We start from the raw sequence: 16,416 nt of genomic DNA on the forward strand, positions 1-16,416 counted from the left end.
GCAGCTGGCTTGAGCACGGTCTGAAACGTGGGTTAAAATCAACACCTGCGTGCTGCTCTTGATGTAAGTCACACTCGTGTCTAAAACGATTTGGAAGCACATATTGTGTTGTGCTGGCAGTGGCGTAAACACAAACAGAAATTACATTTCGGAGAGACGAGCTAATATAGTGCTTCGATGGCTTGACGGTTAAGGCTCTGGGTTACTGCTTGGAAGGTCAGGGGTTCAAGCTCCACCACTGCCAGGCTCTGGGTTACTGATCGGGGGTTCAAGCCCCAGCACTGCCAAGCTGCCACAGTTGGACCCTCCAGGGGTGCCGTATCATGGCTGACCCTACGCTCTGACCCCAGCTTCCTAACATGCTGGGATATGCAAAGAACAAATAATTTCACTGTGCTGTAATGTATATGTGACCAATAAAGACTCATTATCATAATATGCAACGTAAAACCATGATTGCTTTTCTCATCTGTACAATTAAATTGGTCCGTGTGACATGCTTGTGCATTTAAGATGGATGTCATACAGCAGTAGGAGCGGTAATGACACTAATCCTAACAGTGCGTTGAGCATATCTACGGTGCTCTAAGTCAACTAGCCATCCTTCTTCACTATGAAATATTCTGAAAGTACTATTGGGATTATAATTCTTTAATCTGACTGCAAACCCGATGTTCCTCTGTAATGAGCGAGAGAGAAAGAGAGACTTTGACTTTTACGATCCTTTATTTTGCAGAAGTCACAGTATACACAATAAAATCAAGGTGACTCAATACATAAATAAATATTTAAGGAAGCATTAAAAAAAAAGAGAGAGAGAGAGAGAGAAAGAGAGAGTTGAGCCACAACTCCTCTCATCCTCTTTGTGGACATGAAATACAGCTCATGATTACATTTTATTTATATACAGTAATATAACAATTACAGTAATATAATATGTAATTTCAGCTCATTTTAAGAGTGTTGAGATTGTTAGCATGAGCATTAGGTGAAAGTTTGAAAGCTGAGACTCAGATACTCAATTGTTAATTCATATTTAATGCATTAAATTCTTATGATTGCCTTTGAACTTACCTCAATCTGTTGATAATCTATAAAGCACTTTTAGCTGAATTTCAATTCAGGGAATGTGCTATATAAAGAAAAATTATTTTTTCCACCATTTTTCCCCTAATTTAGTCACAGGCCAGCGTAACACACTCAGGGGAAAGCGCTATCCACCCTCTTCCTCATACATTACATGAGCTCACAGCAGTTTACGATTGGCTAGTGTCGCTGTGATTGACAGAGGAGAGAGTGTATGCCCCTCCCACGCATAGAGCACGGCCATATTTGCTGTCATGGATGGCCGTGGCATTGTCTGGGTTTGAACTTGAGATACATCATTTATTCAGCTAGATCATTTCAACTCTTTTTCTGCACCTTTCACCCTTTTTTGTATTCGAATTTCAGGTTTTTTAATTAAGGTTTTCAGTTGGACAGACAAAGCTGATATTGTTCCCTGTGAACAGCATGGCATGCTAAATCTGACAGTGATGTTAAATTATTATGCAGCAAGTGTTAATGGGAAAGCATTGAAGAAATATTTAACCTAGAGTATAACCATTACGCACACATATTTCCTAATCACCCACTTACCTATAATCATTTATAATTCCTGCATCTATTTAATCACCCTGTGTTCAATCTCACACTATATATAATCAATGAGTTGCTTTTATGTTAATGAGATGGGAGTATCACCTGTAATTTCATTAAGAGGTCGACCGATTTTGCAGATTATTCAGCACTGATAACTGATTGCTGGAACGAGTGGTTATCAGTAAAAACGGTTGCGTCCATTACGGGAGCAACGGAGGAGGGTGCGTGTTCATTATACAGTACGAGAGCAGCCTCTAGAGGCGAAACAAAAAACTATCACTGACAAATTTTTGTTGCGTCATTTGAAGTGTTTTCTGAGCTATTTTTGATGTCTATTTTTATCTGTTATTTGGAGTGTTACTTTCTGGTTCAGTTTGGATGTATTTTTTTAATTTACTTTAATATTTATTAATAGGTAATACATCAATATTTATATATTTATTTCAAATTAAAAAAATAAAAGTATGCTTTTATGATACAATCAGTATTTTATTTTTGTAATAAAGTTCAGCAATATTTTACTTTGAGTGTTATGTTTTCATTCAGTATCAATTTTAAAAACTAATCAGTTGATTAATCCGTTATCGGTCCACCTCTAATTCCATTGGCTGGTTAATGCATGAGACGGGCTTTCCTTTTACACCCAAAGCAATGCAGTGCTACCAAGAAAAGATGCCAGAGCAACCCGTTTTCCATGCACATGCATATTTTATTCATCTATTGATAATCCACATTGAATGTAAACATTATTTAATGAGACAAAAAAAATGTTACGGAGTTAAAACTCTGTACTCTGCACATCTACTGCACCTGAATCTAAGAATTTTATTATTTTTTAAATTTACCATAACATCGAAAAACAATGTCGAACAGCATAGCAACACATTCACGAACGCAAGCTCCCTGAAACCCTTTAGAAAACACTTGACACAAACAGGTTTCTTCTTGCAGTGTGGTCGTGACGGTGACAAGGACTTGGCCCACGTTTGTAGATCAGTGGCGGATAAACGTCTGGTCTTTCTGTTGCTGCAGCTTGGCAATATGACTAGTAGCACTTAGTTTTAAATCTTTTATATTAAGGATCACAAGCACCATTAGATATGTAAGCGTGACACGAACGATTTTAAAAGAGAACGACGACCAAAAGAAATTTGCATAAATAGGGTGAAGAACGGAAGGATAGTGGGCTGGAAACTTGCACAAGCTTCCGTGTTATTTCTATGCTATTACTCCAACTCGTCCTCTGGGGCGACAGTGCTCGCCTGCTCTGAAATCATACCTGAAACACACACACACAGTAACGTTCATCAGTTATACGGCTATATGATGCTGATTGGTCATAAGGTGTTGACTGGCTGTAGCGCAGCTGCAAAGCACAGGTTTATATTAGTGATCTCACTAATTTACAGTCCACATAAAAAGACTGGCAATCATATATAACTGTTGATAAAGACAGAAGATTAAATGTAACTATAAACATTAGTTTATAGTTACATTTCCTACCATAATCCTTGTATCTACAGTCGTCTTCTTTTTTTTTTTAACCTAGACTGTTTGCATCTAAAAAGGTCTGAGTATATATATATATATATATATATAAAATACTCACACTGGTGTGTGACCACAGTTAAATTATTTTTCACTCATGATAGTTATCTTGTAGGGTGCCAATAATTTTACCATGTGTGTTTTTGTTTACAATTAAAAATTTCCATTCAGTATGTCTAATGTTTGTCTTCAATACTATTCGGCTATAAAGGATGCCAATAATTCTTCACCTTCAACAGAAATAAACAGGTATAAAATAATCCATGTTTAATTTAGAGGGAGAAAAGATGGGACACTGACACTCTGTTGGGATTTGAGTGTAGTACATGACGTATGGTGTATAAAATGTCGTCAGCGTTCAGCTGTAATCAGGAGTTTTACAGTAAACCTAGTGGTTCTTCTGAGTAAACGCATCACTCTAAGACAGTTTCTGTATTTAGTTGCGGTGTTTCTTAATGTTGTTATTGACTGATCCGCCTCTGTAGTTCACAGGAAAAGCATGACGAGTATGACCTGAGAGCTCGTGGAGGAAAACACTTGCTATGACACAACTGCTGAGCAAAACACTCAAAGCTCATACACTTCAGAGCATTACTTGAAGTAAATCCTTTTTTGTTCTGGATAGAATGTGAAGAAGCTCAACTGTCTGCACCACACCGTCTTTGATTTTTTTGGACGAAGTTTATTATAAGGCCAGCTGAGCAAATAGAGGCAAAATATCAGGTAAATATTGGCAAAATATTGGCTAAATAGCAGTTAAATTTTGGGTAAATATTAATTGAATATTGACTAAACACTAACTAAATGTTTGGTAAAAAAATGTTGGGTAAATAGCAGTTAAATGGTGGGTAATATCAGTTACATATTGACTAAATACTGGCAAAATGTCGGTTAAATATTCACTAAATATTGGGCAAACATCAGCTAAATATTTGGTAAATATAAGCTAAATATCGGGTAAATATCAGCTAAATATCGGGTAAATATCAGCTAAATATCAGGCAAGTATCGGGTAAATAATAGGTAAATATCAGCTAAATATTGGGTAAATATCAGCCATAGATATTAGGACTGTGACGATGGCAGCATTTTATGGTTAATGACCGGCGGTGGTGGGGTTTTTTTAGGCTTAAATTAAATAAAAACCTAAATATAAAAAAATTAAATGAAGCTTTATTGTAGCACTTCCATCGTCAGTGAAACAGCTCAATACAGCCTTGTTGTGTGGTGTTGTTGCAATGAGAACCAGCCTGAGGGCGCTGTGGGATACGGTATTGTGTTTGACCCGGGGAGAAGGAGAAGTGGATGGAGTGAAACACAGTCCCACGTTTCTCTCTCATTAGGCACGAATCCAAAATGTTCCCTGATCGCCGATGTAACATTTGATTTCCCAACAAGATCCATCACAGCGGCAGAACCCGAAGTGAATTTGCTGCGCTCCGACAAACCCACACACCACCATATAAGGCGTTTGATTATGATTACATAATTTGTGTATTAATATAAAATCTCCCACAACATGGTAGGCTTTAAATACAAATTAATATTGCAACTATTATTATTATCACTATTATTATTATTATTACACTTGTATACAAAACGTACTTTGTCATAGTGCACTCAAACAGAAACATTAACGTGGGTTGTGACACTACCGCAAGGGGCACGCCACCGCTGCGGTGGTAGTTTGCGGTTGTCATGCCCACAGTCACAGCCCTACTAAATAATTGGCTAAATATCAGGTAAATATTGGCAAAATATTGGGTAAATAAATGGTGGTTAAATAGTGGTTAAATACTGACTAAATACTGTCAAGATATTGGGTACATTTGGGGTAAATATCAGCTAGATATTGGGTAAATAGTGGTTAAATATTGACTGAATATTGGCTAAATATTGGGTACATGTTGGGTAAACTTCAGCTAAATATTAGCTAAATATGGAGTAAATATCAGCTAAATACTAGCTAAATATATGATAAATAAATCTTGGGTAATTATTGGCTAAACATGGGGTAAATATCAGAATCTGCTGCACCACTGATATGAGAATAAGCAGTCTTACTTGAGGAGTCATCGTCAGGAGACTTCTTTTCCTCCTCCATGTACCCAAAGCTCAACAGCTTGGACATGTCCACAGGAGCGGTTGCCTTCTTATCATGTGACCTGTAAAGGAAAATAATTGAATACTGCTGACTTCTCATATATACTGTACACACACATATATATATATATATATATATATATTTTAAAAAAACAACTTTTTCCACACTTTTTTAAAAAACTTGATCTTTTCTGTAGAAAACGGTTATTTAACATTTTTGGAAGGAGTCTCCAGGGTAAGATTTGCACCACAGGAAAATTTGGCTTTGTTTCACTTAGCAGTGTACATTTGTGTTTGGGATCATCATCATCATCATCATGAAGGAACCTACATTCTTTTGTACTTGTTGGCCTCATCAATCTCCTCCTGGCTCAGGCTGAGTTTCTGCATCTCCTGACTGGCATGGCCGACCGGTGACTTCTGCACGAGGGAGAAAAACATTATCACAACATCATCCACCTTTCCTTTATAATGAGATTTGATAAAGACTGTGATGGAGGTGAGAGGGTTAATGTGCTCTTTAAAAACACAACGCTTATTAAAATAACGAGGCAACCAATCCAAAACAGCAACTAAAATCAGCAGCAGAAGTGAAAAGGATGAGCTTTAATGAGGGACAATTATTTCATTTGCTCTAATTATGAACTAATGCCAGTGGAAGAAAATGTCCACCTCCACTGAGTCTCATTACGCTACAGCGATGCACATTACTGCCTCAGGGGTAACCCCTGTGAGCTTACTATCAAAACATTTCTCCTGAAAAAAAAACCCTGGTATTAAAAATAGTACTGTAGTGATACATTAACTGTAGATATCTGTAGATAAAAAGGTAAAAATTCCCCAATCAAACTGATATTTGTATCAGGAGTTGACACCACATCTGTCAGATTTGAAGAATAGTCTTAGTAATATCAAGGTAATATAGTAATAAAAAAATAGAGATGGCACGATACCTTCTTATCACCTGAAATCGACATATTTTTTCTTTAAAAAATACTACTACACATTAAAATGTTTTTTTTTCTTCTACTGAAACACTGCATGACTAAGATAAAACTACAGCTCTGATTATAAGGTTAAACTCTTTCACACAAACATCACTTACAAATATATCACACAAACATCACTTACAAATATTATATATATATATATATATATATATATATATATATATATAAAATCAAACCTAATTTAAAAAATACAATCATGTCTCTTTATATGTAATCATCTCCAATTCCCAAACCAAAAAAACTAACAAAAAACCCCCCAAAATTTCCAAATCCAATGCAAAACGTTTTTCATTTCTTACAGTATTGGAACAAATTCATTCACCCCCCCCCCCGGCCCCAAATGTCTGATACACTATTTTGTCAGTCGGATAACGATCCTGGCTATAGGATCTGTGCCAGCTCGAATAAAAACACAAAATAAAAATCAATAAGCAGGTTTTGTTTTCTGTCCCACATAACCTTTAAAAAAAAAAAATCTGTTTCCTTCTTCTTTTTTTAATCATTTTATTTAACTGGTAAAGTTGCATTATCACATTACATAATTAATTTTTATTTTTCTTTCCTTTCTTTTTCCTCTCCACCTTTTTTTAGGAGTGGCTTTAATAGTGGGGGGGGGGGGGGTGTAAATATTGCTTCCTTATTGTGTTGGTATGGTGGTGGTAGGAGGGACTAAACAGAAAGAAAAAAAACAATAAAATAAAACAAACTAAACTCAAATGACGAGATGGTGAAAAGTGAAATCAGTAAAGGATCCACAAGTAACTAAATGATCAGGAATGACACGGAAACAAAAGAAGAGCATGAGAGCTAGTGCTTCCAGTCTAACGCAGATTGAAATGAAGTGGCATGGTGGCACTGATGCGGCGGCACTTTGTTTCACCTTGTCTTTGCCAGCACCAGAGTCATTGTCCCATGCTGAACATTCATCAGTCCCAAACGGGGCCACCAGCTTCTGCGTCGACACTTTAGTCTGGCTGCAAGCACAAAATCACTGTTTATAGCTGCTAACAAATAAACCATAACAGGAACTGACTTGATTCAAAGGCTAAACGTAACTCGAAACGGATAAAACTTGACTTCATTCTTTCATTCAAATAATAATAATAAAAAAACAACAACCTGTAATCGGTGGTAACCTGCTGCGGTATAAGAGGAATAAAACACTAACAGTGACTACGCTTCATCACACCACCCTGTCGTTGATTATTTTCCTAGAACAACTTGACACAGAGTGTTTTATTCGGCAGAAAGTAAAAATCAAGACGCACAAGGAATCTGTTTATAGATCGTGTCAGGGCAACCTGAATCAAAAGTTTAATCGTGAGGTCCTGACCAATCAGGTCGCGAGTTTGTGAGCATCATTTATCAACCTGGATACGAACGGATTTATTTGTAAATGGTTCAGTGGTGGCTCAGTGGTTAAAGGCTCAGAGTTACTGATCAGAAGATCAGGAGTTCAAGCCCCAGCACTGCCAAGCTACCACTGTTGTGCCCTTGGGCAAGGCCCTCACCACCCTCAATTGCTCAGTTGTATAAATGAGAGAAATGTATGTCGCTCTGGATAATGCAGGAATGTGACTTAATCAGTCATTTTTGCTGAACTACAAACAGTTACGAGCCATTAAAGTAAAATTACTAGCCAGGATCATCTAGTGCGTCTTGCTTCTAAAGATGTAGTTACTTCTTTTAAGACATTTTTTACAGCTTCTCTGCTTGGGAAAATAAAAAGTGTGAGGTGACAGTTTCAGCAGCGTTGAATGGCGTTGCTTTCTGCAGCAAGCATCAGAGCAGCATCGGGCGTTTTCATTCTGCGGGCCTCCGGTATGCTGAGAGCAGCAGCTAAACACTATTGATTAATCAGATCTCACCTTTGATCATCACTGGAGAACCATTCAGGGACTTGGGATGTTCCAGATGCGGCACTGGTGTCCTCACGGTCATGGGACAACAACCCTGGAAAGGAAATGTGATCAAACAGTCAGGACTGTGCCAGTAACTCCTTAATAAAATACACAGAGTACCCAAATGATCATACTCCCAGCTGTCTGTGTGCTTGACCTTTTATGGTGTTTTGTGGGCATGTTTTGTGAGCTGTATCAGGAATGAGCTTTGCATAGTTCGCTCTGGCTTATGCACCCGTTTACAACTGTACTCAAACGTTCATTAATGAGTCCCGATGTGTGTATTTTTGCTACATTAACCATGTACGTGGTTAATGTAGCAAAAACTTTGTTGGTTTTCAGCCTCAGCACCAGAGTGATGTTCATCACCAACCTTTACTTCATCTGCATTACTGAGAATAATAAATCGACTCTAGAGAGCAAGCTAAGCTAGATACTTAGTCAATACTAGACTAGCTAGGACTTGGTATAAGCGTTGATGTGGTTACGGTGCGAGCATTAAGAGAAAAGATGTGTAGCTAGAAGAGTGAGGAATGTTAAGCTGAGAGAAAACACGCAGCGTTCACCCTTGTGGCCTCCTTGCTTGGCGAGTTTAACGTAGTCCGAGTCGGTGGCCTGAATTCCGACTCGCCGTCCCTTGCCCTTCTCCACCGGTGCCGTATCGGCACTCTGGGACAGACCGGGAATCTGCGATGCGGGACCGGCGGAACCGTTTGAATTAGGGGCACTGGCTTTCATTCCTATGACAACATGACAATTAGAGCTTCATCAACGAAGAAACAACATAACATTTAGGATTCAAACCTGCAGGAATCCCACAGCAACGGAGCATTAAGGGTTAACACACGCCTGCAGAGACGTACCAGGTTTAGTCCGGCGGTAGTTGGGCTCCGTAGACATGTCTGATGTTTCAGGTCAGCGCAGCGATTGCTGCAAAGGAGAAATGAGCCAGCTTTAGGCAACAATGTAGAGCTGCTAAACAAACCTGCTCTGGAGAGGAAAAAGGATTTCTTTTTTTTTTGCACGCACAGTGTAGGGAAAGGTCCACATCATTTGGGCAAGACATCACAAAATCAGAACATAAACGAGTGTGTATTATTTACATTCATACATTTGAATTACAACAGGTTTAATCCAAACCCGTACTAACTCTGTAAAGTATCATTAACACAACCCCTGGAGGATGAAATTCTCTCGTTGTACAACAATGCAAAGCCATTTGAAAGAATTTATCGATATTTTCAGAAAATATTCAGCAGATGTGTGTTTATTCTACTACTCACTGATTAACATTACACACAATTAGATTTGAAATCTGAAATAAATATCTAGGCGTCTGACCCAATTCAGATCATCTATTAAAATAGGCGGAGTTTCGTCTTTACATGAGCGCACAAGTCAATAGAAAGAATCATTTACAGTAATAAATAAAAAGCAGTGACATGTGAGATTACAAGGCGGCTAGTCGTACTGTAGCTACAGCTAATTATCGTTAGCTAACAAACCATTAACACCTACCAACCATTCTTTTAGTTATATACATTTATTTTAATTATTTTTTGTCTTTCACCTTCCTAACGCGAAGGAATTCAGCTAAAATGCTGATATATTTTACATTATGTTAGTAAGCTAGCTAGGCTAATTAGCTTCCGTGCTACAGGGCGAGGCATCTCGGTCGCCTGGTAACAAAAAAACAGCAGCATCACGCGCGATGCTAGCAGAATAGCACCACACACGCAACAAGGGTTTCGCGGTATATTTAAAAAAAACAACAAACTAATATTAAGCCAGATTTGTTTTAAATAAATGCGATAAGATAAGCTGTAAAATACAACCGTCATCCGTGCCCAATTCACATCTATTTAAGTGTGATGTTAAACGCGCTTACATGGTTGAACCGGTGATAAAGCGGACTGTTAGCGTCTCCCAATGACGAAGCCTCCGCTCTGCGCTTCGTCGCCGCGTCACACTGCAGCGCAGCTGAACACGAAGCGCACCGGCGCCCCCTGCTGACTCAGGAGCGACACTACAAACACCCCACACACTGTACTGCATTATGTGACCTATTTTAAAAACAAAACTAACCAAAAATGATAAACTATATAAGCCTACGTTGTAAGGTGTAAAAAATATTAAACACTAATAAATGTTCTACTGCTACTGCTACTACTACTACTGCTACTACTGACACTACTGCTACTACTAACACTACTGCTATTACTACTACTGCTACTGTTACTGTTACTACTGACACTACTGCTACTGCTCTTACTACTACTACTACTACTAATGCTACTGCTACTGTTACTACTGCTATTACTGCTACTACTACTACTGCTACTGCTGCTACTACTGTTACTACTACTACTACCACTACTGCTGCTGCTACTTACACTACTGCTACTGTTACTACTACTACTGATACTATTGCTACTGATACTGCTGCTACTACTGCTACTGCTACTGTTACTGCTACTACTGCTACTGCTACTGCTATCGTTACTACTGACACTACTGCTTTTACTACTACTGCTACTGCTACTACTACTACTACTACTACTACTGCTGCTGCTACTGACACTACTGCTACTGTTACTACTGCTACTACTACTGATACTGCTACTACTACTGATACTACCACTGCTACTACTACTGTTACTGTTACTACTGACACTACTGCTACTGCTACTACTACTACTACTACTAATGCTACTGCTACTGTTACTACTACTACTACTGCTACTACTACTACTGCTACTACTACTACTGCTACTACTGCTACTACTACTACTGCTACTACCACTACTACTACTACTGCTACTGCTACTACTACTGCTACTTCTACTACTGTTACTGTTACTGCTAGTACTGCTACTGCTACTACTACTACTACCACTGTTACTAATGCTACTGTTACTACCACAGCTACTACTACTCCTACTAATAATAATATAAAAATAAAAATAGTTTAGTTTACTGCTTTAATACATTTTTTCTCTGATTTGAAAATATAGCCTGGTTTTCTGAGATTGTTGTTGTTGCTGTTATTATTATTATTATTGTTGTTGTTGTTATTATTATTATTATTATTATTGTTGTTGTTGTTATTGTTGTTATTATTATTATTATTATTATTGTTGTTGTTGTTATTGTTATTATTATTATTATTATTATTATTATTATTATTATTATTATTATTATGATAAAGCAGGGTTTTTTTCAGTATATTTCAGTTCAGTAATGTTGCTGACTGATGGGCAGTGAATCGCTGACTGTGCTGGGAATTTAACCATTTTGCATTGTTTCACTTCTGTTCAATGTGAATACCAAGTCGTGCTTTACGGTAAATAGAATTGATGCTCAAGCTGAAGTGAAAGTCCCGCGGGGGTTTCAGTGCAGTCATGTGACTTCTGCTCCTCGAGTATCAAAGCAGCCACACGGCAGATTGAGAGACAGAAGCAGACAGAGGAGAATAGAGAGAGAGAGGATGACAATGAGCTCAGTGATGTTAATCAAAAAACTGCTGAGGAAAAGCAGTCGAGCAACGTGTGTGGCCAGAGAGGGACAAAGATCTACAGTAAGTGTTAATTATTATGGGTATTAATGATTAGTTAATTAATTATTTATCACAGTGTTGTGCTTTGTGATAATGATTTCTCAATAATATGTATTGTGAACATGTTGAATATTTCTAAACGTGTTTCAGTGAATAATATCATTCACATTACCAAACTAATATTTTGTTTATATATATATATATATATATATATATATATATATATATATATATATATATATATATATATATATATATAACAACTTGTTTAGATAAAATCTACTAGGATTATCAATGTGCCTACCAATAAATGTAAAAATATTACAATAACATGTAGCCTAGTATTTTGCTAATATGTTGCTGGAATTATAAATGTGGAAATATTGATTTTAGATTTTAGATGTTTATTGTGAAACTAAGTTTCAAATGAATTTTCTCAGGCAATGATGACTCAGATAAAACACAAGACACACTACTCTGAAAGGTAATATCAGCTTACTACATATGTTATCTATTGATAGGTATTTTAAATTTGGATTTATGAGGTGATTATGGATTTAAAGTTAAATTGTATCCCCTTATGTGTGTTTGTGTTACAGGCAAAATGTGTCAATATCAAAGAAAGACAACGAGGCATTTGGATTTAATATAAGGGTAAGTTACAGATGATCAGGTTTAGAAATATGTCATCGAATTCATTTCACTTTGACCTCAGAGACTTTCTGTCAGAACTAATGCTGGAGTTAATGCATAAACGTTCTCTTTCTGTCTCTGTCTCTACCCTATAGACGTATGAGAAAAACACTACTGACTCTGAGCTGTTCACATGTGTGTGCTCAGTTAAGGAGAACAGTCCTGCAGAGAATGCAGGTTTAAGGACAGGTGAGTTTTTTTCTCATTAATTGATCTCATTAATTGACACCATGTTTGTTGACCTTTTAAAGAATTACAAATACACACCTGTGTTACATTAGTACTTCCAGTGTACATTAGTCTCTCTCTCTCTCTCTCTCTCTCTCTCTCTCTCTCTCTCTCAGGTGACATCATTATTAGTGTCAACAGCATTTGTGTAGAAGGTTTGCAACATGAGCAAATTGTTGACCTCGTTCAGAAAGGCTCCTGCTTACTAAAGTAAGACTCAGTGATGAATACACTTAATACGTGATAAACATTTTCAGAGTATTCTGTTCATTCACAAGAGGTGTTCTGAATAAATACTGTGTAGCCAGTTGGTGTTCTTAATACGTATTGTGTACTCTATTTGTATTTTTAATAAGTATTGTGTACTTATTAGTAGTTTGAATTGAGTAATGTGTACTCAATGAGTATTTTGAATATGTAATGTGTACTCAAAACATATTCTGTATAAGTATTGTGTACTCAGCATGTATTTTGAATATGTAGTCACTAACTATTGTGTAAACAATACTTATACAGCATATTTTTTGAGTACACAGTGCTTAGATAGTACACAATACTTAATGTTTACATATAGTGCTTATCGAGTACACATTACGTATGTTTATATAGTACACAATACTTACTTAGAATACTTATTTAGTATGCAATACTTATTCAGAACACTTACTGAGTACACAATACCTACTCAGAATTATTACTCAGCATACAATATCTATTTAAATTACTTATTGAGTACATAATAAGCATTATGTGTAGGTGTCCTGAATAGGTACTGTGCACTCAATCCATATTTTGAATAAGTATTTCATGCTAAATCAGTATCCTGAATAAAAATTGTGTCAAATCTTTTTGAAAGAGTATTGTGTACACAATAAGTATTTAGAGTAATGTGAATAAGTATTGTGTACTTAATATTATTTAGAATATGTATCATGTACTTCATATGTATTCTTGGTAAGTTAGTCTTAATATGTGTTGTATACTCAGTATTCTGAATAGGTATATTATACAGTATAAGTATTCACCATAGTTACAGTGTCTGTACAATGTTTTTGTTTGTGTATAGGATGGAGGTTGTGAGGGGAACCTCAGTGAAACAAAAGGAACTACAAATTAAATTGGAGCAATTACAGGTAAGGGTTCACGTCACCTTTAAACACCCACAAACTTTTCCCACCTGCGTGTATGGCACCTTTTTTACTGTGTAGATTATTCGGCATGTCTATTGCATTCTGTACTGTAGGAGTTTCGGGGAAATGATGCTATACATTGCTGACATTGTGCTCTGTTCCCCCCCCCAAATCTCACAGAGGCATCTCAGAGAGAAGAGGGTGGAGCTGCAGATGCTTATCACGCAGGAAGAGCGTCTGAGAGGAGGTTCGTAACCGCAGGGGTGTGTGTGTGTGTGTGTGTGTGTGTGTGTGTGTGTGTGTGTGTGTGTGTGTGTGTGTGTGTGTGTGTGTGTGTGTGTGTGTGTGTGTGTGTGTGTGTGTGTGTGTGTGTGTGTGAAAGGAGGGTGATATCAAAAGAGATATGGGGGTTCCCATAAGCAAAAGGAAGAGCATCATTTCCACTTAAACTCGCATCTTAATGAACACAGTGAGAAATGTGTGTGTGTGTGGCTTCACTGACAGGAAGACATATTAACATAGAACACAGACAGTGAAAAGGCAATGAAAAAGAAAGTCTATCATTTTGGTTTTTTTTTTTTTACCTGTTTCTGAGAACACACGAAGACATACTGAGAATGGGCATCAGTTCATGTGCTTCAATTTACTTATATATTTAACTTATACACACACACACATATATACATATATTTACATTTTTAAAGCAGTAAGCCACGAGAGGGTGTATATTACAGTCATGATGAAATTCAGGGTTAAAAAAAAATTATTACGTTAATATATATATATATATATATATATATATATATATATATATATATATATATATATATATATTTTCACAAAACAATTCCTTTATCATACAATGTTAACAGTTTTGATTGCTAAGCAACATAATGTATACAGATCAGGGTATTCTATGGACAAGAATAATGTCATATACTGTATGTATAGGTTTAAAACCTGCCACATTAATACAGGATTTGATTGGCTTAAAACACGGCTCAGCCAATCAGATTTAAGAACCGAAACTATCTAACCGTTTTGTAATCAAATCAAATTGATATCAATTTGCATATTGATGCCAGTCAATTAATAACTGCCTATTAGCCTCACTCATACTTCATCCACTACTCCATAATGTAGTAATGTATTAATATAATGTAGTAATAAAAAGCACAATATTCCATTTTAGTACAAATGAAATCATAAAACGAGGTATGAATGCTAAAGAGAACACCCGAAGTCATGACGTTTTAATTTCAGTGAAACGTTTACTACGACTATTTGTTTTTTTTTACATTTAAATATGTGAGTATGTTTAAGTTTGGACACATTTCGAGTATAATTATGACTTAAGGATCTTTTTGCTGTACTTATTTCTCCACCATTCCCCCCAAAAATGTATTCAGTGAATAAAAGTTCATGCATTAAACCTATAGAAATACAACTTTATTAAATTCCTTCCTTGAAACATTATACATATTATACACACGTATAGTACACTGAGCTAAAAGTTGTTCTGTTTATTTTTAGGTGAGCTACGCTGCACACAGCCTCGGTCCTGCCTCGCCTTGGAGAATTCAACGCTCTCTTCCTGTCTTGTTCTTCAAACCTAGAACCCTAAGAGGACATTATCCCTCTGAAGCATGTGCCTCGGGACTGTGATCTCTTGCTTGTGGTCTCTGTGCTGGAGTACAGAGTACAGAGTACTAACTTGCAGTCAGACTGGAGCTTTAAAAGCTGCACTATTTTCAGGGCTGCTGTCATAGAAAACTAATCAACACCTTTTGACCAATCATATTTGAGCGTTCAGCAGTGCTGTGGTATAATAAACTGTATTACATTACAAGGCAGTATTTTCATATCTTTTCGTATCTCAGAAAACCTGCAAAACAATGGCTTTATATTTTGAACTATTATTTAACTTATTGAACTATTTTACTATTTTACTATAAATAAATATGTTGTGTTTTTTTTCGTGTTTAATTGTATTTATATACTTCTATTTATACATTTATTTATGTGTAAGACATTCATACTGTACATAAGAGTTATAAATAAACGTATGACATGTTTCGGTAGCAGCCTTTCGTGTTATTTGCATATTTATCACAAATCAACAATCTTTTCTTGCCCTGTTAGCATTCATGCAACGTCTGTGGCTTGTCGATTTTATCGCACTTGCCGAGCTTGTGTGTCTGAGAATCATCCCACAATCACAAAAGTAAGCAAGAAACAGTTTCATTAACTCCTACGCGCTCACATGCTGGCATTTTGCACTTGATTTTATAATCGATTAAAGCATGCACATGTTTAAAAAAAAGAAAAAAAAGAAAGAAATTCCACTTCATGGTTTGGTGTTTTTAAATAACTTCGAAATCCGTCATTATAGTTATGGATGTAAACGGACATTTCGTGACTGGATATGACATCTCTATGACAGTCAGTTTTATGACTCGTTCAATGAAGTGAAATTCAGGACTTGTACCTGAGGAAACCAATTTACTTCAGTATAATAATAATAATAAAAGAAATGATTAATGTGCGTGAATTAGAATTGTATTCATCCACAGTTTAGAGCAGAAGTTTGTACACCCTTAAAAAAA

General features: G+C 36.5%; 2 protein-coding genes across 3 annotated transcripts; one reads left to right on the forward strand and one right to left on the reverse strand.

Annotated features, from left to right (window-relative positions):
- Positions 1-707: 707 nt before the first annotated feature.
- c12h7orf57 (chromosome 12 C7orf57 homolog) lies at positions 708-10,178 on the reverse strand. 2 transcript variants are annotated; one of them, XM_053638583.1, is made up of 8 exons: positions 10,092-10,178; positions 9,067-9,133; positions 8,770-8,943; positions 8,171-8,255; positions 7,183-7,276; positions 5,624-5,712; positions 5,254-5,354; positions 708-2,920 (listed from the first exon to the last, which is right to left on the reverse strand). In XM_053638583.1, the coding sequence occupies exons 2-8, from the start codon at positions 9,101-9,103 to the stop codon at positions 2,868-2,870; spliced, it is 633 nt and encodes a 210-aa protein (XP_053494558.1). In that variant the 5' UTR covers positions 9,104-9,133; positions 10,092-10,178; the 3' UTR covers positions 708-2,867. The 2 variants fall into 2 exon arrangements, with proteins under 2 accessions (XP_053494558.1, XP_053494559.1); XM_053638584.1 differs by lacking the exon at positions 10,092-10,178 and adding an exon at positions 10,039-10,060.
- Positions 10,179-11,451: 1,273 nt separating this feature from the next.
- On the forward strand, positions 11,452-15,925 carry si:dkey-276j7.2 (cytohesin-interacting protein). The gene is made up of 8 exons (XM_053638248.1): positions 11,452-11,780; positions 12,200-12,243; positions 12,359-12,413; positions 12,548-12,641; positions 12,797-12,890; positions 13,747-13,813; positions 13,991-14,057; positions 15,344-15,925. Exons 1-8 carry the CDS (start codon positions 11,691-11,693, stop codon positions 15,424-15,426), a joined length of 594 nt encoding a protein of 197 aa, XP_053494223.1. The 5' UTR covers positions 11,452-11,690; the 3' UTR covers positions 15,427-15,925.
- Positions 15,926-16,416: the final 491 nt, after the last annotated feature.

The sequence above is a fragment of the Ictalurus furcatus genome, chromosome 12 (genome assembly GCF_023375685.1).
Source record: "Ictalurus furcatus strain D&B chromosome 12, Billie_1.0, whole genome shotgun sequence".
Lineage (NCBI taxonomy): Eukaryota > Metazoa > Chordata > Actinopteri > Siluriformes > Ictaluridae > Ictalurus > Ictalurus furcatus.

Bases quoted from the DNA above. Each gene is read 5' to 3' on its own strand.
- c12h7orf57 (XM_053638583.1), bottom strand. From the start codon at position 9,103: ATGTCTACGGAGCCCAACTACCGCCGGACTAAACCTG. The intron at 8,256-8,769 runs GTGAACGCTGCG...TTTCCTTTCCAG, and splicing joins CAAGCAAGGAGGCCACAAGG to GGTTGTTGTCCCATGACCGT. The intron at 5,713-7,182 runs GTGAAACAAAGT...TCCCTCGTGCAG, and splicing joins CTGGTGCTGGCAAAGACAAG to AAGTCACCGGTCGGCCATGC.
- si:dkey-276j7.2 (XM_053638248.1), top strand. From the start codon at position 11,691: ATGACAATGAGCTCAGTGATGTTAATCAAAAAACTGCTGAGGAAAAGC. The intron at 12,414-12,547 runs GTAAGTTACAGA...TCTACCCTATAG, and splicing joins CATTTGGATTTAATATAAGG to ACGTATGAGAAAAACACTAC. The intron at 13,814-13,990 runs GTAAGGGTTCAC...CAAATCTCACAG, and splicing joins TTAAATTGGAGCAATTACAG to AGGCATCTCAGAGAGAAGAG.